Below are 13,518 nucleotides of genomic sequence, written 5' to 3'. Positions count from 1 at the left end.
CTGAAGATTGCTGTGATATACCGGCCTCCTGGATCCATACCCCGCTTCCTGGATGACTTTTCCTCCTGGCTACCCTTCTTCCTCTCCTCTGAGCTACCCACCGTCATCCTTGGGGATTTCAACATCCCTGTCAACCTCGACAACCCGGACACATCCCATCTCCTCCGCTTAACCTCCTCCTTTGCACTTGCACAGTGCATACAATCCACCACCCACTCCGACGGTAATATCCTAGATCTTGTCTTCTCCAACCGCTGTGCTCCCCACAACCTCACTAACACCCCCTTCCCTCTCTCTGACCACAACCTAATTACCTTCTCTATCTCCTTGTCCTCCAACGCCTACCCCTCCAAATGTAACACTACTACCAGCCGTAACCTTTGCAACCTTAACCCTGCCCCCCTCCACTCTGCAGCTGATCAACTCCACGACAGCATCCTCCCCCTGTCCTGCCCCGACTTGGCTATGACCGCCTACAACAACGCGCTGTCAACAGCCCTTGACTCACTAGTTCCTTTAACCACACGCAACATCAGACCCCGACCGCTCCAGCCCTGGCAGACTGATCACACCAAAACCCTCAAACGACAAAGTCGTGCCCTGGAGCGACTATGGCGCAAAACCAAATCCCAACAAGCCTTCACCCGCTACAAATCTGCCTTCCACACCTACACCTCCTCCCTCCACGCAGCCAAACAAGCCTACTTCCTGACCCTCATCAAGGCCCTCTCCTCCAATCCTCGCCGACTCTTCTCCAGCTTCAACTCTCTACTCTCGCCACCCCCGCCTCCACCCAGCACCTCACTCACCGCCCTTGATATTGCCAATCACTTCAAAAACAAGATTGACACAATTCGCAAGGACATTGCCGCAACTCACACTCCCTCTCAACCCGTTCCCACTCACACAGCTACCCCCTCATCCTCCCTCCCCCTCGACATAACCCGCAGGGACTTCGTCGCTGCTCAAACTCCCTCCAACCCCGTTCCCCCTCACTCAGCTACCCCCTCGTCACCTATCTCCCACGGCCCCACCACTGCTCTGACCTCCACTTCCACCCCATCATACATTCCTCATACTGAAGCCCTCCCAACACCTCACACCTTTGACCTTACTACTATCGAGGAAGTCTCCAAGATCCTCTCTGATGCCCGCCTCACCACCTACCCCCTCAACCCTATCCCCTCACAACTCCTACGACCTCCCTCCCCCTCCATCCTACACTCCCTCACCCACATATTTAATCTCTCCCTCTCCTCTGGCACTTTCCCCTCCCCTCTGAAACATGTACACATCACCCCCATACTTAAAAAGCCCTCCCTGGACCTCAATGACCCGAACAACCTCAGACCCATCTCCCTGCTCCCATTTACATCTAAACTCCTCGAGCGCCTCGTCTACACCCGCCTAAGCTCTCACCTCAATGACAACAACCTCCTCGATCTCCTACAGTCCGGCTTCCATCCCCTACACTCCACCGAAACTGCCTTACTCAAACTCTACAACGACCTGCTAACCGCCAAAGCTAATGGCCACTATTCAGTGCTCCTACTCCTTGACCTCTCTGCGGCCTTCGACACAGTCCACCACCCCCTCCTCAAAAAAAAACTACACTCCCTGGGCCTCAGAGATTCTGCTCTCTCCTGGCTCTCATCCTACCTGTCACAACGCTCTTTCAGTATTACCTATAATGCTACCACCTCCCCCTCACTCCCCCTCTCTGTTGGGGTCCCTCAAGGCTCTGTCCTCAGGCCCCTTCTCTTCTCCATCAACACCTCCTCCCTTGGCCAACTCATACACTCTCACGGCTTCAACTACCACCTATATGCCGACGACACACAAATCTATCTCTCAACCCCCACCTCACCCCCTCGGTCTCCACCCGAATCACACACCTACTGAGCGACATATCTGACTGGATGTCGCTCCACTTCCTTAAACTGAACAACAACGCCACCATCAAACCCGCCCTGTAGGCCAGAGTACTTGGTGTCATTCTGGACTCCAACCTATCCTTCCAGCCCCAAGTCCAATCTTTAACAAACTTGTGCAGACTCCACCTTTGCAACATGCAGACTCCACCTCCGCAACATGCAGACTCCACCTCCGCAACATCGTCAAAATCCGCACGTTCCTAACCCCAGAAACCACTAAACAGCTCATCCACTCCCTCATCATATCACGACTCGACTACTGCAACGCCCTCCTCACTGGCCTGCTTCGCCGCTGGCTATCCCCGCTTCAGCCCATCCTGAATACGGCTGCCAGACTCATTCACCTTTCCAACCGCTCCGTCTCCGCCACCCCCCTCTGCCAATCCCTCCACTGGCCTCCACCCCCCTCTGCCAATCCCTCCACTGGCCTCCACTCAGTGTCCTCCACCCCCCTCTGCCAATCCCTCCACTGGCTTCCGATTGCGCAACGGATCAAATTCAAAATCCTAACACTGACGTACAAAGTCGTCCACCATACTGCCCCGAACTACATCACCAACCTAATATCCAAGTACCGCCCAACACACACACTCCGCTCCTCACAAGACCTCCTTCTCTCTAGTTCCCAGGTCTCCTCCTCCCATGCCCGCCTCCAGGACTTCTCCAGGGTGTCACCCATCCTCTGGAACTCCCTGCCCCAACCCATCAGATTATCACCTACTCTCCTCTCTTTTAGGCGCACCCTGAAAACCCATCTCTTCAGGGAAGCCTACCCCACCCCCTGCTAACTTGCCAACCTCCTCCACTCTTCCTACCACTGCATCCCCCACAGCTATCTCCTCCTGTACCACCATCCCCTCCCTCCTAGATTGTAAGTTCCAAGCAGCAGGGCCCTCAATCCCCTCATGTTTTGCATTGTATTGGTATTGTTCTGTCCCCCTTTATAATGTACAGCGCTGAGCGAACTATTGGTGCTTTATAAATACTGTATAATAATAATCCTGATCCTATTTCATGCTCAAGTCCTCCAAAAGCCATTCTCTCAAGTCCTGATGATGGGGGTGGGCTGAGGCCCTAGAAACACATTGGCTGTTGAGTTCATTACATGTTTTTGATTTTAACATTTTAGCATTTAACATATTTATGGGTAAATTTGATCCAGGGTATGTCTGATTTCCTATTGGCGGATGACAAAGGCATTTTTCCCCTGCAGGAGCAAATTGATTCATGCTTTTTTGAGGGTTTTTTGCCTTTCTCTGTTTCAACAGTGGATGTAGGATTGTGTATATATACCATTACATATATTTTTTTGTTTATTTGTTTTATTTTTTATTTTGTTTAAACCCACCTACCCAAGAAAACACTTTTTTTCACTTTTCTAGGAACTTGTTCTGATTCTGATTGCCACCCAAATGCCACTTGTTCAGAATTTGGAGGATACGGGGAGTGCACATGTAAAGAGGGATTTGCTGGAGACGGAACATCTTGTAATGATATAGATGAATGTCTGGATTATTACACCAACAATTGTTATTATTATGGTAGCAGTTCCTGTGTGAACACTGTCGGATCTTACACCTGTAACTGTTACTCTGGATTTGAATATAAAGAAGGAGTTGGCTGTGTTGATATTGATGAGTGTGCGGACAGATCTCTGAATGACTGTGATCCAGTAGCTATATGTACAAATTATTATTATGGATCTTACACCTGTGCTTGTTCCTATGGATATTATGGAGATGGAAGACACTGTGAAGTCAATGAATGCCAACAAGGATCACCATGTCGATCTAATGAAGACTGTGTTAAGTACAGTGGATCATATTACTGTATTGACCCTTGCTCCAGCTACACCGAACTTAATGACCCCTGGCGCAGTACTTCTAATACATATGATTATAGTAATTACTGGTATTATTGGTGGTATTGGTATAATTGTGACAATGGCCTGTCTGGCTGGTATCGGTTTAAAGGAGAATATGACCAGCAAATCCCTGAGCACTGCATACCACAATTTAGCTGTGGTACTGTTGTCCCCATTTGGATGAACGGCTCCCACCCTACAAGCAGTGACGGCGTTGTTAATCGTGTAGCTTGTTCCAACGCGTATGATGGATGCTGTACAGAACCTTTCAATATTTCTGTGAAAATGTGTCCGGGAGGATTTTATGTGTATAAGCTACAGAGTACACCAAGCTGCAACTTTGCCTATTGTACAGGTAAGTACTGACACAAAGCATCATTCAGTGTGTTGTCTTCATGTGTAAAACAATATATCTATCTATATATACAGTATGTGTATGTATGATACTTATGTGCTGTCTTTTCTTCAGTTTATAAAACATTCTTTGTGTTCCTTCATTTCTAGAATCCAAATATAGCTGCTCAGGGGTGGACTGCGCTCCGGATGAGGAATGTAGAATTGTGGGCGGAGTTCCTGGCTGTTACTGTAAAGATGGAATACAACAAGGAAATCTAGAAGGTAGGTTATAAAACATGAGGATTTCTATTTAAAGGAAAGAAAGAAAGGAGCTCACCAGATATTAAGCTGCAGTTATCCATGCAGCCAATCACACATATACAGAGATGAGGACTTCACTCTTCCAAAGTAGACAAAACACAATCTCCCTCCACAGTAGGGATCACCCCAGGCATTCTAAGGTACTATGTGGAAATCCCCTGAGGATGTTCCTTCACACGGAACACATTGGGACAGAACTATGTGCCGACGTTAAGCCACTGCTTTTGCTTCTGGAACTGACAGACATCTTTGTAAATGTTTGTTGAGCAATTTTTATTGTTTGATTGCTACTGGAGCAAAACTATTGTAGTTTTATCACTGCTGAATTGGAATATTGTGTGATTTAGATTAGTTTTTATTTAAAGTGAGCTTTATTGCCCTTTTTTGGTAAAATACCACACTATACGAGCTTTCTCTTTGTGGTTATGAGTGGCTCTTCACATGTAGTGCCTTAGAATGCTTGGAGTAATCCCTACTGTGGAGGAAGATTGCATTTTGGTTACTTCGGAGGAGTGATGTCATCATCTGTATATAGGTGTGATTAGCTGTATGGATAACTGCAGCTTAATATCTGGTGAGTTCCTAGTGGTGCTGGTTAAAGGACACTTGTGGTGTTGCACATGATCCTGGTGGTGGATTTAAAGGATGGAGACACCATTGTTCATTCAAGTGAAGAATTCACTTAAGATTGTTTCACTGTGTGCTTTTTTTATTCACTATTTTAATCATTGCTTCATGTTGTTTGATATGGCAATGATTACATTTTTTTTTCTGAACACTTTAAGTTTACTTTCTTTTTGAATCACTTATATTGATACGTGCTAAATTTTATTTACAAATAGGTTATCATTCAACTTTAAAGGATCACCTTTTTAGACCAAAATATTAAACGCACATTTTTTGCAGGTAAAAAAATGTGCATTTATTATTTTTGTCTACAAGAGCCTGGAAAGCATTGTACCAGCGATCAGTAGATCGCTGATGCAATGCAGGTCTCCTGCAGACCTGTCAGAATATCTGCTTGGCTGTACAGGATGTACGGGATGTATGGGATGTATAGGATGTATGGGGTGTATGGGATGTACGGGCTGTATGGGATGTGTGGGATGTACGGGATGTATGGGGTGTATCGGGTGTATGGGGTATACGGGATGTACGGGGTGTATGGGATGTACGGGGTGTATGGGATGTATGGGGTGCATGGGGTATATGGGGTGTATGGGATGTACGGGGTGTATGGAATGTATGGGGTGTATGGGATGTATGGGGTGCATGGGGTATATGGGGTGTATGGGATGTACGGGGTGTATGGGATGTACGGGGTGTATGGGGTATACAGGATGTACGGGGTGTATGGGATGTACGAGATATATGGGATGTATGGGGTGTATGGGATGTACAGGGTGTATGGGATGTATGGGGTGCATGGGGCATATGGGGTGTATGGGATGTACGGGGTGTATGGGATGTACAGGGTGTATGGGATGTACGGGGTGTATGGGATGTACGGGATGTATGGGGTGTATGGGATGTATGGGGTGTATGGGATGTGTGAGATGTATGGGGTGTGATGTGTGAGATGTATGGGGTGTATGGGGTGTACGGGTTTACATGATGTAAGGGGTGTATAGGGTGTATGGGGTGTACAGAATGTACAGGATGTAGGGGGTGTATGGGGAGTACAGGATTACGGGGTGTAAGGGATGTACGGGGTGTGCGGGGTGTACACGGTGTATGGGATGTACAAGCAAGAAGATATACTGACAGGACAAATCAATGAACTACCATAGAGCTCCACAGCGCCGTGGTCGTTCAGTGAGCACTACAAGCACACAGCCACTAAGGCTGTGGGGACTTGTAGTTCATTCATTCATGGAAGTCTGTGGATGAATGACGTGTGGGCAGAGCCCCACATCCCCACTCTGTTCTCAAACCTGAGAGATAGTATGGGGGAACTTCTCCCCGTATTATCTGTCGAAGGGAGGGGGGCGGTGGGCAGCGGCTGTGGCTATGGGAACAATAGCTGGTGGAACATGAAATACGTTCCCAAAGGTGAACATATCCTTTAAAGATACTGATATTTGATAATACAATAAAACTGAACAGATTATGGAAAACTACATAGTAGCCTGTACTAGTCTGGTGTCTTTGGTAGGATGATTAGACACACTTCCTGATTTTGACAAATAACTTTAAAAATGCAGTTTTAAAATAAACATGTTCTGACTTATAATGGTCTAATATTGTTAAAGTTCCATCTCCTTTCTTCTATCAGTTTCTGTGTCTTTGGTGAGCCCATTAGATTCCAGGTTCAGGCTGTACTGAGAACATTGCTTTCTGTCCAAATCTGCACTGATTCATGTCCCTTCTTTGTTCTAAGCCACTCCCCCGGCCATTCTTCTTCTAAATGCCAAATTCCTATTAGCCAATAAAGGCCGTGTCCTTTTAAACTTGAATAATAAGGGGTGGGGCATAGTATTAGGAGGGGTCGGAGCTTAGTGGTGGCTTGGGCCGATCCTCCATAAATCCAGGGTGTTGAGTCCAGTTTGAGGTATAACACATGTTCTTCCATGTCCTCTGCCTGCACTCTAGCAGCATTGTTACCAGGTTCAGTTTAATTTAAAAACTTGATGTTTCCACTTTTCAGATTGATAGAGTTAAGAATTAAAAATTGGGAATGTGCATGTCCCCTCTACCCAAAGATAGCGGATACTACGGCCATGGCTGAATAGCCCTGTCTGCATGTCTTTCAGCTCTGAGAAGGTTCTTCTAGAGGAAATCTTCATATAAAGTAGCCATCTCCCTTTAAAAAAAAAAAAAAAAACAGTTTTTGTGTTATTGGAGACCATTTGCAGTACTGGTATCCTAGGGGGACATGATGGATTTGCAAAAAGGTGTTACCTGTGTTACTTTCCTGCTAGAATAGGGGAGTTAATACGTTTCTACCCTTCACTTCAGTGTACAGTCAAAGGGTCTTTTTAAAGAAATACAAACCCAACACTCCATTCATTCAGTTACTAAATGCAGTCAACACATTTGCAGGTAAAAAACATGTACATGTATTTTTTCTTCACATTTCAGCCTGTAAGGCATTGCAACCGTGATGATCAGATTGTGGGTGCAATGCCTGGATCCTGCAGACTCTCCCACTATACTGTCTGCCCATACATCATACTAGCGGGCGGTTACTGAGTGACAGGAAGGATCAATGAACTACCTAGAGTGCTCACCAGCTCCAGAGTAGTTCATTGAGAATTACAAGCCGTCAGGCATAACAGTTGACAGTAGTTGTAGTTCTTCCACTCACAGAACTCTATGAATGAATGAAGCAGCTTGGTGGATGGAGCTCCACATGGCTGTGTTATTTTTTTTTTCAAATGGTGACAGCGAGTGCGGGGACAAGATCTTGGCTTGCTGTCCCAGCGAGGGTGTGGATCAGGGAGAGGCCGCAGGAGTGGGAACTTGTTCCACCATCAAAACGGTTGTAACATGTTCCTAAAGGTGAACTTATGCTTTAAGCAATCCATTGTGAGTGAGGCAGATGAGTCAGGTGGATGACAAAGAAGACCTTCCAGTATATTATATTTACAATATCCTGTATATCAATATGGGTTTTCATTCTACATTTGTAGATGATCGTAAACCACAAGTCACCTGTGGCCTGGAGAACATAGAAGTGAGGTTCAGCAAATGTCTCCTGGAGCAGTGGGGATACAACACCTCAGCCTTTCATCTGAGAGACAATTACTGTCGAGGAATCATTGAAAGAAGTAATAAAAGTTACATCACTCTCATCACACGGCCATCAGATGGTAGTTGCGGGGGATTCATTGGGGTATGTAGATGTCCACAGCCATGTTATCTGATGTTGGGTTCATGAAATCTTTGCATTACCATTGTCCCCATTTATTTAATCCAAGGCTTCCCGCTCCCCGTCACCAGTGAATGGGCCTTTGATCTTTATAAACAAATGTCCAGTTTTGGTCATCACCATATCATTATATCACCTTCTCTAAGTACATTCAATAAGTTGTGTTCAATGTACAGATCATTCATACAGAAGTCAGTTCATATTTTTTTTTTCACTGGACTTCTTTACCAATGGACTTGAGAAAGTGACATGAGGACATGGAATGGACCTGTTACTATTCACACTAAGTACATGAATGGGTATGCTACTTTTATGTTACTTTTTTAATCGCCTCATGATTATATATGATGGAATTAAATCATTTTAATGCATTGGATATGGAATCATACATTATCTTATCTGTATTTCACCTGACAATATGAACAGAATTTAATAAAAGTAAAGGATGTACCTGATATATTTCAAATATACAACAGATTTCCTGTTGTGATCTGACAGCAGAAAACCACTAAGGGGGGATATAGATAAAGCAAGTAAACCCGGGATATTCACCTACCCATCATCCCTTCTTCCCATTCTCTGTCCAATCAAAGGCTACATACCGGTGAATACTAATGTCAAGTAAAAATCCTCAAATGATGGATCTGAATATGCGGTGAGAAGGTTTGATGCTGAGTATCTTCTAGCAGACTTGCCGGCTTTCCAATCAGAATCAATAAAATGATTTGTAAATCACAAATGTTTAGAACAGATCGGGGTCAGCAGCTGTAACTATGTAACTGAGCCCTGGATTCCCCCTTGAAGAACAGGAGGCCCGAATGAGCAGTAAAAGGTGACTCAGTCCAGGTTTTGGATGATCTCTATGGTGGAGGATACAACAGGAACAGACAGAGAGCGATCAGTAAACCAATCATTGGTCACTTTATTGGTTTTTTGACTCATTTTGTTGCCTTGCTTTGATTAAAATGGCAGCTCACAGCGTGCGTCAGACTTCAAAGGAAATGAGCCGGAAACGTAACTACATGACAATAACATACAATAAGTCATATATATTTTTGCCTGGAATTGTTGTTTCATTTTTTAATTTTTACTGTAAATGTTATTTTCAGAACGATGGAACTGATATCACATATACAAACACCGTATACCTAACACCAAAATCTGACGGAGTGATTGTAAGAGATGAGTACCCCATTGACTTCCATTGCTCTTATCCATCAGACATGGAGATCAACCTTCTAACCGCTATCAACACCTACGTAGTGTGAGTCACTTTCCTTGGTACCTTTCCTAGATACAGGTGTAGTGCTGAATGGAGAAAATGGAAGTCCGGCACCAACACAGTTTGGAGTAAAACAGTTACAGACTTTATTTGATATCCATCAAGTCAATAAAAAGTCCATAATATAAAAAGATTAACGTGTTTCTGCCCCTTCCGGGCATTAGTCATAATAATTATTACAACTAAGGCACAGAAGGGGCAGAAACAGGTTATTCTTTTTATACTTTGGATTCTTTTATTGACTTGATAGATAAAAATTAAAGTCTGTAACTATTTTATTCCAAAGTGTGTCCGTGATGGACTTCCATTTTCTCCATGCTTATCTATGACAAGCACAGTGTATGTCCTGGCATGGACCAAGTACCCTGCTGAACTAATTGGTGTCCAGTCCTGTAGAAATGTATTTCTTTGATGATTTATACATCAGGTTCTATTTTATACATCAAATATGCTTTTAAATGGTTTGCCTTTAATCCTCTATGTATAAATTATAAATTATTTGTTCAACTTTAAGCCCTGACTATTAAACGTTCAATAACTGCCTAACCTTGTCCTCTTCTGATACAGACCATATTCATTTCCTTCTGGTTTATTCCCCCACAGTCATGTGAAAGAGGAGCTGAGGAATGAAGGGGCTCTACAAAGTCCTATAATGTTCAGCATACACACTATATTGCCAAAACTATTTGGACATGCCTTTTCACGCACATAAACTTTAATGGCCTCCCAGTATTAGTCCGTAGGGTTCAATATTGAGTTGGCCCCGCCCTTTGCAGCTATAACAGCTTCAAGTCTTCTGGGAAGGCCGTCCACAAGGTTTAGGAGGGTGTCTATGGGAAGGTTGGACCATTCTTCCAGAAGCACATTTGTCAGGTCAGGCACTGATGTCGGGGGAGGAGGCCTGGCTCACAGTCTCCGCTCTAATCCATCCCAAAGGTGTTCTATGGGGTTGAGATCAGGACTCTGTGCAGGACAGTCAAGTTCCTCCACCCCAAACTGGCTCCTCCATGTCTTTATGGACCTTGTTTTATGCACTGGTACACAGTCATGTTGGAACAGGAAGGGGACATCCCCAAACTCTTCCCACAAAGTTGGGAGCATGAAATTGTCCAAAATGTCTTGGTACGCTGACGCCTTAAGAGTTCCCTTCATTGGAACTAGGGGGCCAAGCTCAACCCCTGAAAATCAACCCCACACCATAATCCCCCTCGACTAAACTACACTTGTCACAATGCAGTCAGGCAAGTACTGTTCTCCTGGCAACCGCCAAATCCAGACATGTCCATCGGATTGCCAGAGAAATGTGATTGTCACTCCATAGAACACGTCTCAACTGCTCTAGAGTCCAGTGGCGGTATACTTTACACCACGGCATCTGACGCTTTGCATTGCACTTGGTGATGGAAGGCTTGGATGCAGCCGCTCGGCCATGGAAACCCATTCCATGAAGCTCTCTACGCACTGTTGTTGGGCTCATCTGAAGGCCACACCAAGTTTGGAGGTCTTTAGCTATTGACTCTGCAGACAGTTGGCGACTTCTGCGCACTGTGCGCTTCAGCATGCGCTGACCCCGCCCTGTCATGTGACGTGGCCTACCACTTGGTGACTGAGTGGCTGTTGTTCCCAGTGGCTTCCACTTTGTTATAATCCCACTAACAGTTGAGCGTGGAATATTTAGTAGCCAGGAAATGTCACGGATGGACATATTGCACAGGTGGGCACCTATCACGGGACCACGCTTGGAGTCACTGAACTCCTGAGAGCGACCCATTCTTTCACCAATGTTTGTAGAAGCAGTCTGCATGCCTAGGGGCTTGATTGTATACACCTTTGTCCATGGAGGGGATTGGAACACCTGAATCACATGATTGGGAGGGGATTGGAAAACCTGAATCACATGATATGGAGGGGATTGGAACACCTGAATCACATGATATGGAGGGGATGGGAACACCTGAATCACATGATTGGGAGGGCTGGCCCAATACTTTTGGCAATATAGTGTATATGGTCTTATACGTAACCTGGGTGGTAGGCTGCTCTGGTCATGACCCAAGACCCTTACCAGCTAGATAGGATCTTGTATACAAAGATACACAAATAATTGCAGCCCAAACAGCCCCCCTGTGTAAACATTTACGTTCGCTAGTACTGTGCATATATTAATATTTTATGAAAATGTATCCAATTATGTGAAAAAACTAAAAAGGGATTTTGATTTTCACATAATTAAATAATAGAAGTGAATATTCACACAATTTGTTGTGTGAGATATCTCAACTCCTTTAGTAAATCAGCCTCAATATCTTCATTATGAGCATTCTCCTTATAGAATAAAGGCAGTCTGGCTACAAATCTGAAAGTGGGATGTGATTTTATTTATCTATTTAGTTATTTTTTTATTACATAGTGGAATAAATGTTTGTCTAATGTTGCTGTTATACACAAAAATTACTTTAGAAATCCTACAACAAAGAAACGTTTTCTATCTGAGACTAAAAATGAACACATCATGTTTTTGTATTTTTTGCTTCTTGTTATTTTAATAATGACTATAGGGATCCTATCAACATCGCTGGAACAGCAAATTTCACAATTACGATGGGTCTATTCCAGGATTCCAGCTACACCACCACATATACTGACTCCGAGGTGTGGCTGGACTCCTCCTCCATTCTATATGTTGGTGTCATTGTAACTGGAGCCACGGCTTCATCACCATTTGTGCTCGTCATGAAAAACTGCTACGCCTCTCCAACAGCTGACAGCTCCTACGGCCCCCGATATGATATCCTGATAAACCAGTAAGTTCATTACATGTGTTGTATATTATTGGTATCAAGCTATAGTAAGCTTTGAGGGGTGACAATATACAGAGGAACAGTTGGTTTTACTATTGGATAGATGAAGTGTTGAAGAATGACAGTGAAGGAACAGTGGAGTGTAGGTACGGGTGGGAAATGTTACCAAACTTTACTTATGAAAGTAGTAGTTTCAGTCTGACTGGAGTTTGCAAAATGTGTTCTTTAGATTTGACTCGCGGCACTACAAGGCAAAGTCTAATCAAAGATTATGAGGAATATAAAGCTGCCTGGATAAGCCGGAAGATTTAAAAGGAACTGATGTGGGTAGTGGGGAGACCTTTTTTAAAAAAGCTCTGTAGATTTTTAAGAATTTTTATGATAATCTTAGCAAGGGACTGGCATGCTTACCCATCCTTCACCCATGGGGGGTACAGAGCTGAATGCCGGGGGTGCTGGGCTTCTATATGTTGTGTGTGAGTTTGGAGGAGGACACATTGTTGAAAACAAATAAACTCACAAACAACAGATAAAAACCCAGAACAGAAGACATTCAGCTTTGTACCCCCCATGGGTGATGGGTGGGGAAGTATGCAAACCCCTTGCTAAGATGAAAATCAAAATCCTTAAAATCTAAAGTACTTTAATGTTCAATAGGTTTTTATTAAAAGTTTTAAGATACATACATCACAAATACAAAGGATCCACAATTGGAGCAAGTGATGGTAACACACATAGGCTGGTAATAGGATCTGCAATACACTTGTACAAGAAAGGAGCATTGAGGCACCTTAACCACTTAAGGATCACCCTATAGCAGATAAACTGCTACAGAGCAGCCCTCCTGTGCAAAACCACATACATATACATCATTCCACACGTCTGCCTAGGGGGCGCACACGAGTGCCGCCGGTGTACCACTTTGGCTGTGAGTACTCACAGAAGAAACTGATCTGTGAGTTCCGTACAGCGAATGTCCACTGGCACCAGCCAACTATTGGGCAGAGAAATAGATCAGAGCTCTGCCAATGTAAACAAGGCAGAGCTCTGTTCTGACAGAGGGGAAGTGATGGATCCTGTGTCTTTGCAAAGCAGGGAATAAGATCAAT

General features: G+C 44.4%; 1 protein-coding gene across 1 annotated transcript in view; it reads left to right on the top strand.

Moving 5' to 3' along the window:
- The window catches only part of LOC149457629 (uromodulin-like), a 46,537-nt gene that overhangs the window by 19,563 nt on the left and 13,456 nt on the right, over positions 1–13,518 (top strand). Inside the window, exons 6-10 of the mRNA XM_089683485.1 lie at positions 3,317–4,153; positions 4,303–4,416; positions 8,088–8,290; positions 9,436–9,590; positions 12,167–12,412. Of these exons, the coding sequence (XP_089539611.1) occupies positions 3,317–4,153; positions 4,303–4,416; positions 8,088–8,290; positions 9,436–9,590; positions 12,167–12,412 (1,555 nt within the window). The remainder of the gene's footprint in view (positions 1–3,316; positions 4,154–4,302; positions 4,417–8,087; positions 8,291–9,435; positions 9,591–12,166; positions 12,413–13,518) is intronic.

Source organism: Staurois parvus, unplaced genomic scaffold, assembly GCF_062004578.1.
Source record: "Staurois parvus isolate SC_StPar_1 unplaced genomic scaffold, SC_StPar_1.0 ptg000311l, whole genome shotgun sequence".
In the NCBI taxonomy this organism is placed as follows: Eukaryota; Metazoa; Chordata; class Amphibia; order Anura; family Ranidae; genus Staurois; species Staurois parvus.
This window is presented reverse-complemented; position numbering and strand designations above follow the sequence as displayed.